The 16,509-nt window shown below is 38.3% G+C and overlaps 1 protein-coding gene across 1 annotated transcript in view; it reads left to right on the top strand.

Annotated features, from left to right (window-relative positions):
• The first annotated feature begins 10,697 nt into the window (after window positions 1-10,697).
• SGCE (sarcoglycan epsilon) overlaps window positions 10,698-16,509 on the top strand; it is a 40,340-nt gene continuing 34,528 nt past the window's right edge. The window contains exon 1 of the mRNA XM_007425111.4: window positions 10,698-10,858. Coding sequence (XP_007425173.1) covers window positions 10,777-10,858 — 82 coding nt within the window. The 5' untranslated portion in view covers window positions 10,698-10,776. The remainder of the gene's footprint in view (window positions 10,859-16,509) is intronic.

Raw genomic sequence — 16,509 nt, 5'->3', positions numbered from 1 at the left:
CATATTCTGTTGCGCGCTCTATTCTTCATCTGATGTCAGCTATCTGATCTCATGTCCTTATGCATTTTTTGAAATCCAACTGTTCATCTGGTATTTCTCTATGTATGGCTCTATTCTTCTTTGTCAGCTCATAAACAAAACTTTGTTTGCGTGAGGAATGTGTGCAATGGTAAAGCTATTTGCACATTTCTTTTTCAGTATAGATAAAAACATTAATCTTTTCTAATCTTTAGGCCACGTAGTCTTCCATATTTTTGACAAATAATTGTTAGGACTTTCACTGCCTTTTCTGCTGCATCTTTAAACATTTTAATTATTGTCTCATTTGCATTTGGTGCTTGATGATGCCAGAATGATGACTCACACACAGCAACAATATCACACAAACTGTTGTTACATACTTCCATTCCCTTGCACCCCTGCAGACAACAGTGGTACTTTCCTATCTATCGGCTACCCTATTCCACTGTACGTCCTTTTCTAGTGCAATACATTCAGTAAATTCCACTTAATATAATCTCTGTCTACAAAAATGTTTCTGTCATTTTACAATATTATTTGTAAAGGGCTCAGTACAGATTTTTCCATTTTTTGTCTCCTTTGCTTCTATTAGTTAATAGAGGCTGTTTGAATATTCCTATCCTAGCTGAAATTTTTTGTTTGATTTCTCTGATCTTCTTAAAAACATCTCTCATTTTTCTTTTCCTTGTTATTTTCCTCTATTTGTTGACATCCTTGATTTGTTATTTCTTACTTGACACTTGCTTGACACTCTCTGTTTGGATTTTTTATGCTCTTCTTGTTGCTCAAAGCATTGTGGAGCACCAGAAATAGAAGACACTGCACATGTCCTATTCAATTGCCAATTATATGCCCCAGCAAGGGCTCAGTATTTACAGACACTACTTGACAGAACCATACATTGGGACCATAACAAAAGATTATCTTATTTCTTTTAGGGACAAAACATATGTAGCCATCAGAACTGTTAAATTTATAGTTAGGGCTGTCCAGCTGAGAACACTATTTATAGAACGCATTGGGGTTGCACGTAAAGGTAATGAATTCACTTAAACACATACTGTTTTGTATTTTAGTACACATTTTATGTCTCTGTATTCTATTTTATCTTACACTATTTTATCTCACTCTTTTATCTTTATTTTATCTGACCTTACTTTATTTAATCTTATTTTCCTGTATCTTACCTTATCTAATTTTATTGTATCTTATTGTGGCTGACACCTTTGATATGGTCAGTTGACTAATCAGTAAAGTTATGCTTACTTACTTGTTGCTCAAAACATTCATTATCTGTCCTTGGCTATTGTGATAGCTTGTTCTGAAAGCCACTTAAATCTTTCCCTCTTTGAAATGTTGGGAATATTTACACAGCATCTCTTATCTCTTCAAATTCCTTTTGCATAGGTCAAGTGTACCAAACCTGTTCCTTATACTGATCTTGCACTGTGACTGTAAATGAAATATTGCTGCACACCTTCTCTCTTTAATTTTTGAAGTTTAAAATATATTTGATGCCAATAATTAATGATCTGCCTATGTACCTGGAACTGTTCTGGCTGACTGAATTGCACTTCTCCATCACCTGTTTTCTGTTACATAATACCTTGGATTCCAATGTTGTCCATCTGGCGTAGGCCAGGTGTGGAATTTGGAGTTATTTATTTATTTAGTACATTTATATCCTGTCATAATAAAAAAAAAAAGTTGCATGCAGGTGTTCTTGCAATAATCAAATAATTACTTTAGTAAAATTCTATTACGTTATCTCCTGCATTTTCTGTTTGCCTAATTCAAATTTCCTATAAATCCAGGTTCTTCCATTCCTCCAACTTGTACATTCCAATCACCTGTTAGTAGCACCATGACCTTCTACAGGCTACATTGAGCATTTATTTAATTGCCACAGAACTCCTTCATGTCTTCCTCCATTGCATTAATTCTAATATATATGATCTTGTTGGCTGTTAGGCTCTAGTCAACAACATATTTAGCAATGTCCTTTTTGGATATCATTACCATTTCATTCCTTTGTATGAACATATGTTCTGAATAGTATATTTTAAAGTGGTCTGTTATGGGTGTCCTAAGCTCACTTCTACTTAAAATATTAAATTTAGTATGCTTCATTTCTATCTTAACAATTTTGAATTCATGCTTTTCATACTGCATATATCAGTTGCGTGTCCTTGTAAAACAACAAACTTCTCTTTCAAACTTACTTTGTTATGGCCACATCATCATATTCAAGTCTTTTCATGAAGTTTGATGAACTTTCTCATTAACTAAAAGAGTGCCTTCCAACCTGGGGAATCTCATCACTGGCATCCAAACTTGTCTAAATGTTTCTAGTTTGTCCATACAGTTTTCTTCAAAAGAAAACAGAAATAGCTGCCATTGCCTTCTTCTGAAATTGTTTTTTGGAGTTCTTATATAGGTTGACTTCTCTCATGCCTGCAGAGCCCAAATTCATCATATGTGGTTTACCCTTAATCTGACTCCTTTTTTGACCTTATGAGCAAGGGTGACCATGCAGAGGCTTACATTCCTGCTAGCGTCATTCTCAGGATCTTTGGACCTACTGTACCCTTCGATATATCAAAGTGAAAGAGCATTCAGCATTTCCTGCAGATCATTTCATTGTTATTCCTTTAGTTGTATAAAACTAATATCTTCTTTTTGCCTTACTTTTTTTTCATTAAAAAGAAGTCATATGCATCTCATTTTAAAGTAAAGTGCAGTGACTGCTGAAGAGCCATGTCAGGCAATGGATTTCTAGAAGACACAGAGTCATTATTCCTGTATACAGTAGTACCTTGCCAGCTAGCTTTTGATACTGTGATTAACTCCACTATTAATGCTTCATTATTCTCTTTGGCCTACAGAGGGCTCCAGAGGAGGAGTTACTGAGGAAAATTGTCATACATTATAACTTGAGTTTAAAAAGCCCACAAAGGCAGAAGTTTAAAAGTAAAGATGTCAAGGAAAAAGTATTTGCAATATTCTCTAATGTGGGAGACAGTGGAAAATAATATGAAAGCAATAGGACAGAGAGCTGAGAATCCTAAAGTTTCATCTGAGGCAGAATGCATTGATTTATTTTAATATATTTTAATATAAAAGAATGTTATACGGGCTGTCATGCAATACATTTCCAGGTGATATCCAGAATTTTTAAAAATATACTTGAATATAGTAATATAATGCAAGCATGCAAAATGTAATCATTGGGTTGGAGGGGCCAATCCAAGGTCAATTCAGCATTTCCAACAGCAACCTCTCTAGCCTCTGCTTCAGCTTATCCAGTAAAGAGATGATCATTGGTTCTACTTCTTCCTATACCTTAAGTCCCTTATTCTGTGGTGGGATAATAGTGAAGAGATATTGACTTTCTTTGTAATATCCTTTCAGGTACTTGAAAGGTGTTATCTTATTTTGTCTCATTCATGTCTTCTCAAGGCTAAGTGTACCCAGTTACTTCTATTTCTCTGGATAGGACTGGACCCCCCATTATCCTCAACGCCTTTCTCTGAACGAATCCTTCTTAAGATGTAATGTTTAGAACTGAACACATTATTTCAGTCTGACCAATGCAGAATAAAGTGGAAATATTATTTCCAGTTATTTGGAAACTGTACTTCTGTTGGTACAGTCTGAAATTGCAATTGCATGTTTTGTAGCCACATCATACTGCTGACTCACACTCAGTTTGCAATCAGCTAATATTCCAAGATCATTTTCACAAATACTATAAACAAGTGAGGCATCTTCCACCCTATACTTGGGCATTTGATTTCTATTTCCTAAATGAAAAACTTTGCATTTGTCAATTAAAATTTATTCTGTTAGCTTAAACCTAACCTAGAAAATGTTATTGTTTTTAATTTTATATCTATCTTCTAGGTTATTAGTTATCCCATGCAATTGTGTATTATACACAAATTTTACAAGCATAACCTACACTTCCTCAAATAAGGAACAGTTGGTAACACTCTTTGAATATAATTTTTGACCAACTATTGATCTAGTAGTTAAAGTGCTAGATTAGAAGGTAGAAGACTGTGAGTTCTAGTCCTGCCTTAGGCATGGAAGCCAGCTGGGTGCCTTTAGTTCAGTCACCGCTGAACCCAAGGAAGAAGAAACTGCCAATATATTTCCACAAATGTTGCCAAGAAAATTGCAGGGTCTTGTTCCTGTAATCACCAGGAGTCAGGGTTGATTCAAAGGACTATAACAACATAACATCTGGACGCTTATTTTATCATGCAATTCAGCCCACACAATAATAAAACAATAAATCAGTTATGGTATTTTGCAGCATAAACATGGGCTCTCAGACTTTTTTGTATGCTCCTAAATTGTAGTGTTACAACTGAAAGAATACTCTTCCTGAATAGCTTATAGGAAACAGTACAACCAGAAAGGATTTCTGATGAGTATCACAGTTCTCAAGCAGATTTATATAAGAGAAGATATCAGATATCAAGGATGTTTAGGTTTTATACTAGCACCCAAAACCTGATTCTGTAGCAAGCCATTGGTCTTATATGACAGTGGGGATATGCAATAAACTTCTTAACAATACGGGAGATCTTCACATGTACAGTACAAAATGGGCATCTATTTATGCAAGCTATGCAAATAAAAACATTTTCATCTAATGATACAACTGGGCTTGTACCTTCAGAAAAGTAGATCACTGGGGAAGGATGTCTTATTCCCAAGTATGACATATGGGTGACCAAAGTCCCACCCAAAATCAGTCAAGGACTAAAATTTACTCAGTACATCAGTCTCATTCCTCTATAATACTTTTTCAGCAAGTTTCAATGTGCTTAGAAAAGCCATATTATAATTTCAACATTCTTGCCAGTTTAAAGGATTAGTTGCATATCTTCGAAATAAGGAGATCTAAGTTTCACAAACAATCAATATAGGTTGATAGAGTTTACAAATCCTTTGGAAGATGTTGCATGCACTTTGAAAAATAGGGGTCTTTTACTCAACTGTAGGATTTTACTATATCATAGTGTTTTGTATACCTATGAAATTTGGGAGAATTCTTCATCTAAATGCAACAGTACGCAGTGATGTAGTTCTGCATCTTGTAGCCCCTAGATAATGAAGTAATTATATGGGAGTATATATTATATTTTAATTACACAACTAATTGGATTCAATTTATAAAAAATGCAACCATACGATATGACTCAATTCTATGTTGATTTTACATTGTCCTGTAAGTTTTATCTTAAACAGTAGGAACCACACTATATAAAGAAGTTATATCCCCTAGTTTGACAACTACATTTCTACCAAGATCCTCTTTCCATTTCCAGTACACTTAATGGCATGGTTTTGTTTATGAAACTGTATAGAAATGGTTCATAAATACTTGTGTTAGATCAAGCTATAAGGTCTGTATCATAACGCATCACAAAGATGCTTGGTGGTTTGGCTTAAAAATGGCTCAACCACTTGAAGTTGCCTGCAAGCCTGTTTGAATAATTTTCAATGAGACATTTAATTGCTTCCATTTTTGGATATATACTACTTTAGAATATAATTACATATTCTAGAAATGCTGTGACATCATACATTAGTTTTTGTGAAGGCATATGTGTGCCCACCAAAAACATACATATATATAATAAGCTGTGGTTCACAGCAAAGCTCAAACAGTTGCGTCATGACATGGAGGAGGTATATAGGGATGGGGACAGGATTATGTATAATCTGGCCAGAAATGTACTTACGAGAGAGATTAAGGCAGCAAAGAGAAATTACTCAGAAAAGCTGAAAAATCAGTTTTCAGCAAAGGATCCTGCAGCTGTGTGGAAAAGTCTGAAGAACATCATCAGCTACAATAACCTACCTCTTGACTGAAGAGTCGTCAATTGGCAGACAACCTCAATATGTTTTACTGCAGGTTTGAGAAGAAACAACTGCTATCTGCTGCTACCAACTGTATTTCAGATACATCATTAGCATCAAATTTTTCTACACCTATTCCCAATTCCCTAGGTCCCTTACCTCTGGTGATCCTAGAAAAAGAAGTGCAAGGTCTATTTCAAAAACAAAAGATTGGAAAAGCTCCAGGCCCAGATGGTGTGATCACCTCTTGTCTGAAAGTTTGTGCGGAACAACTGGCCCCCATTTTCATACATAGTTTAAATAAATCACTGGAGATGTGCTATGTCCCTTCTTGCTTTAAAAGCTCTACCATCATTCCAGTTCCGAAGAAATCTACCAACAGTGAGCTGAATGACTACAGACCTGTTGCACTGACATCTGTAGTTATGAAGACCTTTGAGAGGTTAGTGCTGGCTCACCTGAGAGCCATCACGGATCCCCTGTTAGATCCACTGCAGTTTTCTTATTGAGGAAATAGGTCAGTAGATGCTGATACTAATATGGCCTTACACTATATTCTGCAACATCTTGAATCTCTGGAGTCTTATGCACAAGTTCTTTTTGTGGACTTCAGCTCACCATTTAACACTATTATTCCAGAAATCCTTTACAACAAACTGATCCAGTTTACTTTGCCTGACCATACCTATAGGTGGATAATCAGCTTTCTAACAGATAGGAAACAACACGTGAGGTTAGGCAAAACTATATCCAGTACCCGGTTAATCAGTACAGGCGCCCCTCAGGGATGTGTGCTCTCCCCATTGCTTTTCTCCCTCTACACCAATGACTGTACCTCAAAAGACTCTTCTGTTAAAGTTCTGAAATTCGCAGATGATACAACTGTCATTGGTCTCATTCAAAATGGTGATGAGTCAGCATACAGACGGGAGATTCAACAACTGGTCTTGTGGTGCTGTCATAACAACTTGAAACTGAATACACTCAAAACTGTGGAGATGATTGTGGATTTTAGGAAGAACCCTTCTAATTCCCCTCTCCTTACTCCTCGACAGCCCAGTATCAGTAGTAGAGTCCTTCAAGTTCTTGGGTTCTATAATCTCCCAAGACCTGAAATGGACGCTTAACATCAGAACCATCATCAAAAAGGCACACCAAAGGATGTTCTTCCTGCGTCAACTTAGGAAGTTTAAATTACCTCAGGAGCTTTTGGTACAGTTTTATAGAGAAACCATTGAGTCTGTTTTCTGTTCCTCTATAACTGTTTGGTTTGACTCCGTAACCAAACAGGACAGATACAGACTCCAACAGATAGTTAAGTCTGCAGAAAGAATAATTGCAATCTGCTTGCCTTCAATAGAAGATCTGTATACTGTGAGGGTTAAGAGGAGGGTGGAGAAGATATCTGCAGATCCCTCTCATCCTGGATATAAATTGTTTCAGCTTCTTCCCTCAGGATGGCGCTACAGAGCACCGTATGTTAAAACATCTAGACACCGGAACAGTTTTTTCCCTCGTGCCATTGCTCTGTTGAACACCTAATTAATGCAGCATGATATACTGATTGACATTGCATGATAAGATATGACTGCTAAGAAGTGACTGATAATGCTGTGTTAAATGTGAATATATGTTGGATAATAGCTTCTCCTTTTAAAAATGAATATATGTTAGTCAATAGCCACAGTATTATTCTTCCTCCAATTCTCCTCTTCTGACTGCATAGTTTTAATATATAAAGTTATTTTTATTATTCTTTATTTCCTGATGCTATGCAAATACATTGAGAGCTCTTTGAACCGAAGTCAAATTCCTTGTATGTCTAATCATACTTGGCCAATAAAGTATTCTATTCTATTCTATTCTATTCTATTCTATTCTATTCTATTCTATTCTATTCTATTCTATTCTATTCTATTCTATTCTATTCTATTCTATTCTATTCCTCTTTTTGAACATGTGATACTTTTTACAACAGATACGGTTGCTGAAGCTAGTAATGCTTCTTGTTCTCACAATTGTTTAGATTTTTATGCAAGGATTGTATGATTGTGTGTATTCATACAATGAAAAACACAAAGTCTGTTTTCGACTAAAATCATAATTTGCTAAATTATGCTAAATATTTAGATCTGTTGCTCTAAATCTATATTTAAATTTATTGCTAAATCTCAATATAAGTTCTCTTCAGTCCAAGAAATCTGAAAAGGAAATGGCTAAGATTTTGTTTTGGAAAATTTCCTTGATAAAATAATGCTAATAAAATATGCTGAGTAAAAGCAATATCTACAGGAATTTTATTTCGTAAACTGATTTATCAGTATTATACAAATTGAAACAAAAGCTACTTATGCAACAGTGCATAAGCAGTCACATTAAGGGAATGACTTTATGACATTATTTCAATGTCTGAGAAGGATTTGAAGGTCAGCTGTCATTGCTGAACAAGAAAAAAAGGAAAGTCTTGAGACTGTTATGAAAGCTGTTTTGTTTATTGAGAACAGTAAATTTTTCTGAAAGAGTTCTGCTTATTTCTGTTACATTTGCTGGAAAACACAGGCTCACATAGTGATCTGGATAAGTAACCAGGGTTTTCCTACATGTATGTCCAACATAGTGATCTGCATTAGAGCACAGGGTTTCCTACATGTATGTCCAACATATTAATAATTTTCTTGATTAGCCAATCATGCCTTTGAGGAAGAAAGTTACAGTGCTCCCCCATTTCTCGGTACAATTAATCAGTTACAGAATAGAAACATTTTCACTGTTTGTCAGGAGAGTACATAGCCAAGTTACCATGGGAAATTAGTTAACAATTGACTACACTGTAGTCACAACCCAGGAATGTCATTGTTTCTATGGAAAGACTCAGAAATGGTATGTATTATAGAATTATACTGCAGATTTTATAATATGCATATGATCATATCTGCATTAAAAATAGGATAATCAATTCTGTGGGATGAACTTTTCTATCATTATTGAAGATTTGTAGCACAAAATGATTTATGCAATTATTTTTATTGAACTAATAGGGTAGAGTAGATTAGCAAAGTTTTCATTTACATAGTAGATCTTTTTTTTTTCAGGCAGAAAAGTATATACACAGCACCTCTTGAAGGCATATTACATACTTTACCATATACAAGTTGATGCACCCCTATGTGAAGGAACACATAATGTCTTTCCTAGTTCATAAGCCATCCTGCACAGTTTTAATATCTGAAATAAATTTTATTTAAGTAACTAATATTTCTATTTTTTTCCACATCTACTAATCATAAACATACACAATTACTAAATGATTATAAAATCAGATTGTTGTGCCTTCACTTTTATCTAGCTCTGGCTGATTGCCCTTCTCTTTCACCTGTTAATAGGGAGAGAGAAGAAATCCAAGCAGTGAATCTATGGTAGGATCCCTACTAGTGACTTATAGTGTACTCTACCATATCTCAGGATTGGTGATACAGTATAAAGCCTATCATCATTATTGTTATTTTGGTACAACAAAAATGGTTGGATGACTCTAGAAGATTCTATAAATTGTTAGTGGAGATTCTGCTAGAAGATACCAATTGTCTTTCCTCTATGAGTTTGAAATCTGACAATAATTCATCGGCGCAATTAAAATGGGCTTAGAACGTTAGGATTACTAATGTGACAATTATTCAAAACCCAAGGATCAGAAATCATCTTTCCCCCCTCACCCCCAATTAACTGGAAGGAGAATTAAACAGACAAAAGGAAAAGGCACTTCCTGACACAGCTCTCAATTAATTTATGGAAGCCGCTATCAAAAGATGTGTGAAGACCACTAACTTGGATAGCTTTAAAGGGGGAATTGGATCAATTCATGGAGGACAGGTCTATCAAGTGTTATTAGTCTTGTAGACTCAGTGTGAGCAAGTGTATGGAAGTAAACACAGAAAATGTCAGAGCAATGCAGTACAGATCAAATTACAGTTAAGTATAATTAAAATTGCCTGAAATTTCATGAGCATTTATAACATTACAGCCACCTCCAACCTTCCTGAGAAATTTCAGACTTCTGGATTGCATAATTAGATGCAAAAATATAATCCTGAGGGACAGGGAGCATGTGGGTATATATAAAGCTATTTTTAGGGAAGGATGGATGATGGACCTGACTGGGGTGGCATGAAATGGTTACTTATTTTACTGATAATTGTTGCATTTTTGAATCTGGGAATGGGAGTGACATTTTCTGCCTCTTACTAAAACAACCCACCTGCTTTGGGGTATTAAAGATTTTTGCATATGTGCCTCTGGTATTTGTTGCTCCATCTCATGCAACTCTCTTGGATACACTTATTTCATACTATGGCCCCTCCCGCGGCTAGTGGAATGGGGCAGGATACCACGCAATAACACACCGTGGGCACGTGGGTGCCTCTGCAGGTAAAAGTCGCGCAGAAGGTCCTGTTTGCCTCAGCCCATCCTGGTGCTCGGGTCTGGAGGCCCTCCGTGGGACCTACGCCTCAGAGTCCTGCTTGGAGAAGGCCAAGCTGCATTTGTACCTCACCCCCGACCCACCGAGACGCGCCCAGCTCCAGAAATCGGGAGCGAGAGCAAGCCAGTCCCAAGCCTCCCAGGGATCAAACCGCCGTCCTGGGCGAAACAGGCCGGCCGGGCCTGCCCACGCAGAGACCGACCCTCTTCTGCAGGCCTAGCTCGCTCCTCACTCCTGCCTTCGCGATCGTTTCTATGGGAAGGAGGAGGGAGCGAGGGAGGGATGCTGCTGCTGCTGCTGCTGCTGCTGGGGATGGTTCTGTCAGGCGGGAAGGCGGGCGGCGGAGGGAGGAGCAGCAGCGGCAGCGGCATCAGCGAGAGCACCGTCTGCAGCCGCGAGGAGCAATGCCGCACCGAGGCGCAGGATCCTGGTTCCAGTCCCGGAACAAGCCCAGGGGAACGGCCCTCACCACCCTCTTGCTGACAGGTTGGTCTCTGCGGGGCCCCCGCTTGGGCCCGGCCCTTCCCGCTGGGATGGCGCATCCTCCTCCGTCCACGGCCTGCCACACCGCTTCGCCTCGTGCCCGACCCTTGCCAAGCGGGGGCTCCCTTCCTCTTCGTCCCTGCTCTGATGCCAGCCTTCTCCCGCTGCCCCTGCTCCAGCGGCTCGGTATTTTTCTTCCCCGAGCTGACGCCGCCCTTTCCTAAGTAGCTGCCCTGTGAGGGTTCAGAAGAATGTGCGGGCAAGAAGGAGGGAGCAGTTGGGATAGTTGCCTTCAAAAGGCATTGCCTTCCCCAGCCAGATGCCATTCCCTTCTGCCTTTCATAACATCAGGGCATGTTATGGAAAAATATTTTCAAAGATGCATTTCCAGTGTTTCTCACAATAATGGAAAAGACACAAGCAATATACAGCAATATATTTAAGGAGCATCTGCTCTAGAGTGACAAGGCCTGGCATGTTTAAAATATATGGAGAAGCTCCAATAATTTTTTTTTTATCTGTTACATTTCAAAGAAAATTGGGAAAAAGTATGCTTTTTTAAAACATTGCAATAGGTCTGCAGAGGTGGTTATAATCCCCCCACCACTTCCCCTCCATATAGTCCTAAACCGTGTAAGTTCTGATTATCTTCTGTAAAGGCTGGTGGATACAGGCTACTTTCTTCTGTTGCAGACCAGACCACCCATTAGCGAAGCTTTGTGTCAGCCATGAGCTTGGAATAACAGGCACATTTTTCCATTCTTGGTTATGTGGATACAAGCTGAGCAATACCAGCAAATGGAGATGAGAGTATCCTGCTAACCATAAAAGGAAAACATATGTGAATGCTTGTCTCAGAAAATGAAGACATAGGACAAGGCCTCCATAAGAAATAAAACCTTGGACGGGAGTAAATTCAGAGTGCAACAAAAAAATAAAAGTATCACCTCAAATACTTGGGGTTTCTTTGGTTAGAATACCCCATGGCTAATTGTTCACTTTCTAATAATGTTTGGTGCATATTTATGATTAAATACCTGCTTGAATAAGAGTGCTAAGGATACGTAGCGTCAAGTATTGAAAGGATAGAAAAAATATAAAGTGGAATATATACCTTTGAGATTGACTGCCTGTTTCTTCAGATAATAGGAATATGTGAAGTTATCTTATGCTGAATAGATCAGTGGTCCATGTAGTTCAATACTGGCCAAACTGCATCTCTCTAGGGATGTTTGTTCTATCAGGAGCAATTTACATATAAGGCATGTGCTATATCTTTGAATGTTGGCATTCCTCAGTGGGACACATATCTTCTTTTTTTAATAGTAATTTTATTAAAAATTACAATTGCAACAATAAAAACTAAAACAAACTAAAAAAATAAAAGGATAAAAAGAAAATAGAAGATGTAGAAAAGAAAAAAATAGAAAAAATTGGAATATAGTAAAGAAAAGAAAATAATATAAAGAAATGACTTCCCTCTTCATCACAAGTATAAACAATTTTAGTAACTTACTACCTTCTCTTAAAATACAACAAATGATTTCTTCTTCCCATATCCCATCTGTTGTCTATAAACAAATCCTTAAAGCCTCGTCATTTCAGTCCTGATGTCAGCAAAAGTCCATTAAGGGTTATCAGATATAACAACATATCTATTTTAACCTTGATCGAATAAACCGACTTTATATTTCTTCCTTTTACTTTTAACAAACTCGATCTTTAGTCCCTTCAAATAATGTCCTAGAACTTGATTTCTTTTCATTTTTTCTTTGTCCCTTCTCACAAAATTCTTCAAAGCTTTAACAAGCCTCTTTTGTAAATCCAATACAGACAGTCCCCTACTTACAAATTTTTGAGTTGTGAACTTTTGCTGATACGAACAAGATGGACCCAGAAGTCAGAAGAAGGCAGGAAAGGGTTAGTTCCTGGGCAAAGGGACAAACTGGTGGGGCATGGTGTGCTCCGTTGCTGGATGAAGCAGGAGAGGCGGTGGTGGCTCCCTGGCAAAGGGGGCAGCTGTGCCCCCTTCGCCCAGGGTGTGTCCCTCACAACTGCCCCCTTTGCCAGGGAGCCACCACCGCCTCTCCTGCCTCATTCAGTAAACTAACCCTTTCCAGGAACTCCAACACAAACCTCCAACCTCCCGTATGTGGTGTGCCAGAAACTAACCCTTTCCCGCCTTCTCCCACCTTCCAGGAGGTTGGAGGTTTGTGTTGGAGTTTACAGCGTGTGTTGGAGGCTGCAATTTTCAGCCTTCCTCCTGCAAGGGCCAGCAGTTTCCAACACAAGCTGCAGAGTGCACGCTGTGCCTGTGCTCATATCTCTGCTTCTTCCAGTTCCACCACCACTCTGAACAGCACCTCCTGCACAGCCATCCCCTTCGCCCAGGGAGACACTGCTGCCTCTCCTGCCTCACCAGCAGTGGAGCACACCATGCCCCACCAGCTCATCCCACTGCGTTCTCCACAGTCTGCGTGCTATCACTCCTTGTGTTGGCAGCAGAAGACAGGGCTCCTCTGCCCACACTGCTGCCCTGCCTCCTCCTCTTTTTTTTTTTTTTTTTACTTTTTACAGTACTTTTTACTTGGCTGGACTTACAAACAAAATGGACTTATGAACAGCCTCTTGGAACGTAACCTGTTCATACATAGGGGACTGTTTGTATAGGAAAATTATCCAGGTCATTCTCCTGGTTTGTTATTTGTATATACCTTTTAATTGTTAAGACATCAGCTGGTTTCTTTTGTATGTCCAGCACAGCATCTTTTTCATTATCATTCTTATAATTAATAAAAGTAGATTCTTGAAATCTACTTTCAGATCAGTCTCAGTCTTGTCAGGTAAAACGTGTTCCTCTTCCATAACATCCTTTAAACATAGTCTACAGGTAGTCCTCACTTAACGACCACAATAGGAACTGGAAAATTTGTTGTTAGGTGGGGTGGTTGTTAAGCAAGTCGCACCTGATTTTTTGTAGCGGTCATTAAGTGAATTAATGCAGCCATTAAGAAAATCACATGGTCATTAAGCAAATCATGCAGTTCCTGCTGATTTTGCTTGCTGGAAGCTGGCTGGGAAGGTCACAAATGGCGATCACATGACCCCAAGATGCTGTAACCATCATAAATGCAAGCTGGTTGCCATATGCCCGGATTGCGATCACATGAGCACAGGGGTGCTGCAATGGTTGTAAATGCGAGGACCAGTTGTAAGTCCCTTTGTTCAGAACCATTGTAATTTCAAACGGTCCTTAAATGAATGGTTATTAAGTGAGGACTACCCGAATCTATAGAAGCAGACACTCTTAAAATTAACTTCTGGGTCCATTGTTCAAAAATATCCTTCAGTGTAACCAATGTTAAAATATTTTGCTTCATTCTGTATCTGTAAATTGAATTTAAGTGTTCTTCTCCTTTAATTATAATCTTTAGTTCCTTCTAGTTCCCTCTAGTGTTCAACCTTCAAACTCCCATCCTATCATGTTTTTTTTTTTTAAAGAATTCAAAAGCATTTTCCCATGGGAAGGATTCTTATAATTAATTCCAGAATCTTATTTCAAATCCATCTGGACCCTTAGTCTATTTGTAACTTTCCAAAATCAAAGTTCTAATCACCCTTTTGTTGTTTATTAAATAGTTTGTTTTTAAGTCCTTAAACTTGTATTTAAAACTTCTTTCACTAAGGATTGAGGGAAACTTACCCGGTGTTTTCAGACTAATTAATCCAGAGGTTCCTAGTAGCTGAAAAACAGTTAACAAGCAATTTCCAAAAGTGATTAGAAAAGGAAGTAGGCAAATCCAGTGTCCTTTTAAAGAAGCCGACCATGGTTTGACCAACATGGCTAGTCCCTCGTCTCCCAGAGCTCTAATCCCACCAGAGACCGCTCTCCGGAGAAGAATTACAAAGAGCCGGTCTACTCGCCGGCTCTTCATTCCGCTGTGGTCGTTGGCTCTGCTTTTAACGGAACCGTCTTCAGTTTGCCATTTCTTCCCTGGAAGACTGCAATGGGCCACATGTCTTCAGTGATGACAAATAAGAAGACGTGTACAGTATTTCGTATTAAGTTGTTTTATTGCAAATACAAATGCTACATTGGGATCAAACACCTTTTCTCAGAGATGTAAATTGAAAACATGCCAGACTCTGCATGCAGCATATGTATGATGTGACTTTATAGACTGGGATAGGGTCTCATGCTTTCTGGGCTTCTTTGTAGCCCCTTGCTCTGGTGGTCTGAAAAGAGTCTAGGTTCATACAACCTTTTATGTAGGCTATGTACAATTGATTAAATACGCTGTCTTTTGCTAGATTTACAAGATTGTTTGATGAGAGCTTCACACATAACACCTATCTTTCAGCAAGCTTTCAGTTTTTAGATCTTGGGATGAATATGCACAAACTGCAAGATCAGTTCCTGCAATGTTGAGAAGAAACAGTATCTGCTACTGAATGTTTTAGTACAATGTAGGATATATAGCAACATAAGCATTTGCATTAAAATCCACAAACTCTTAAAGAAAACCAAATACTTCAACAATGAGAGCTTCTTCTGTAATTACATCACATTACAGATGAAAAGACTGGATTACTGAAGACTATGAATGAGTTACAATTAAAAAAAACTGGGTTGCAGGGGATATGTATATTATTCATTTTAATAAATGTAGAAGTCACAATTTGGAAAACCTTACTGAAGTATATAAACACGGGTGTTTTAATATGAAATTATAAATATGTGATCTTAGATACATAAGTGATTTATAAATATGTGCTGTATACTAAACTAGCATTTTCTTATATCTCATTCAACAATTATGTTTCTTCTATATGCTTTAGGATATTTCATATTTTTGTGAGATTCTGTCACTAATTTGGTTGCATACAAATGCAGACTTGACTATAAATACAGTGCATTCAGAAAGTATTCAGACCCCCTTCACTTTTTTCAATTTTGTTATGTTGCAGCCTAATACTACAATTGTTCAGATTCATTTTTTTTCTCATTAATCTACACGCAGTACCCCATAATGACAAAGTGAAAACAGAATTTTAGAAATGTTTGCAAAACTGAACTGTCACATTGGCATAAATATTCAGACCCTTTGCAACAACACTTGAAATTTAGCTCAGGTGCCTGCCATTTCTCTTGATAGTTGCGGAGCTGTTTCTACACTTTGATTAGAGTCCACCTGTGGTAAATTAAATTGATTGGACATGATTTGGAAAGGCACACCTCTATAGAAGGCCTCACAGCTGACAATGCATACTGTATCAGAGCAAAAGCCATGGGGTCAAAGGAACTGCCTGCAGAGCTCAGAGACAGGATTACTGCAAGGCACAGATCTGGGGAAGGCTACAGAAAAATTTTTGCTGCACTGAAGGTTCCCAAGAGCACAGTGGCCTCCATAATTCTCAAGTGGAAGAAGTTTGGCACAACCAGGACTCTTCCAAGAGCTGGTTGCCCGGCCAAACTGAGCAACTGGGGGAGAAGAGCCTTAATAAAAGAGGTGACCAAGAACCCGATGGTCACTCTGACTGAGCTCCAGAGATCCTGTGTGGAGGTGGAACAAAGTTCCAGAAGGACAACCATCACTGCAGCCCTCCACCAATCTGGGCTTTCTGGCAGAGTAGCTAGATGGAAGCCTCTCCTC

This window comes from Python bivittatus, unplaced genomic scaffold (genome assembly GCF_059951505.1).
Source record: "Python bivittatus isolate LINGU-HERP-01145 unplaced genomic scaffold, Pbiv_v1 ctg000610_np1212, whole genome shotgun sequence".
NCBI classification, from domain to species: Eukaryota; Metazoa; Chordata; class Lepidosauria; order Squamata; family Pythonidae; genus Python; species Python bivittatus.
Note: the sequence above shows the minus strand (reverse complement) of the source record. Positions and strands in the feature narration are given on the sequence as shown.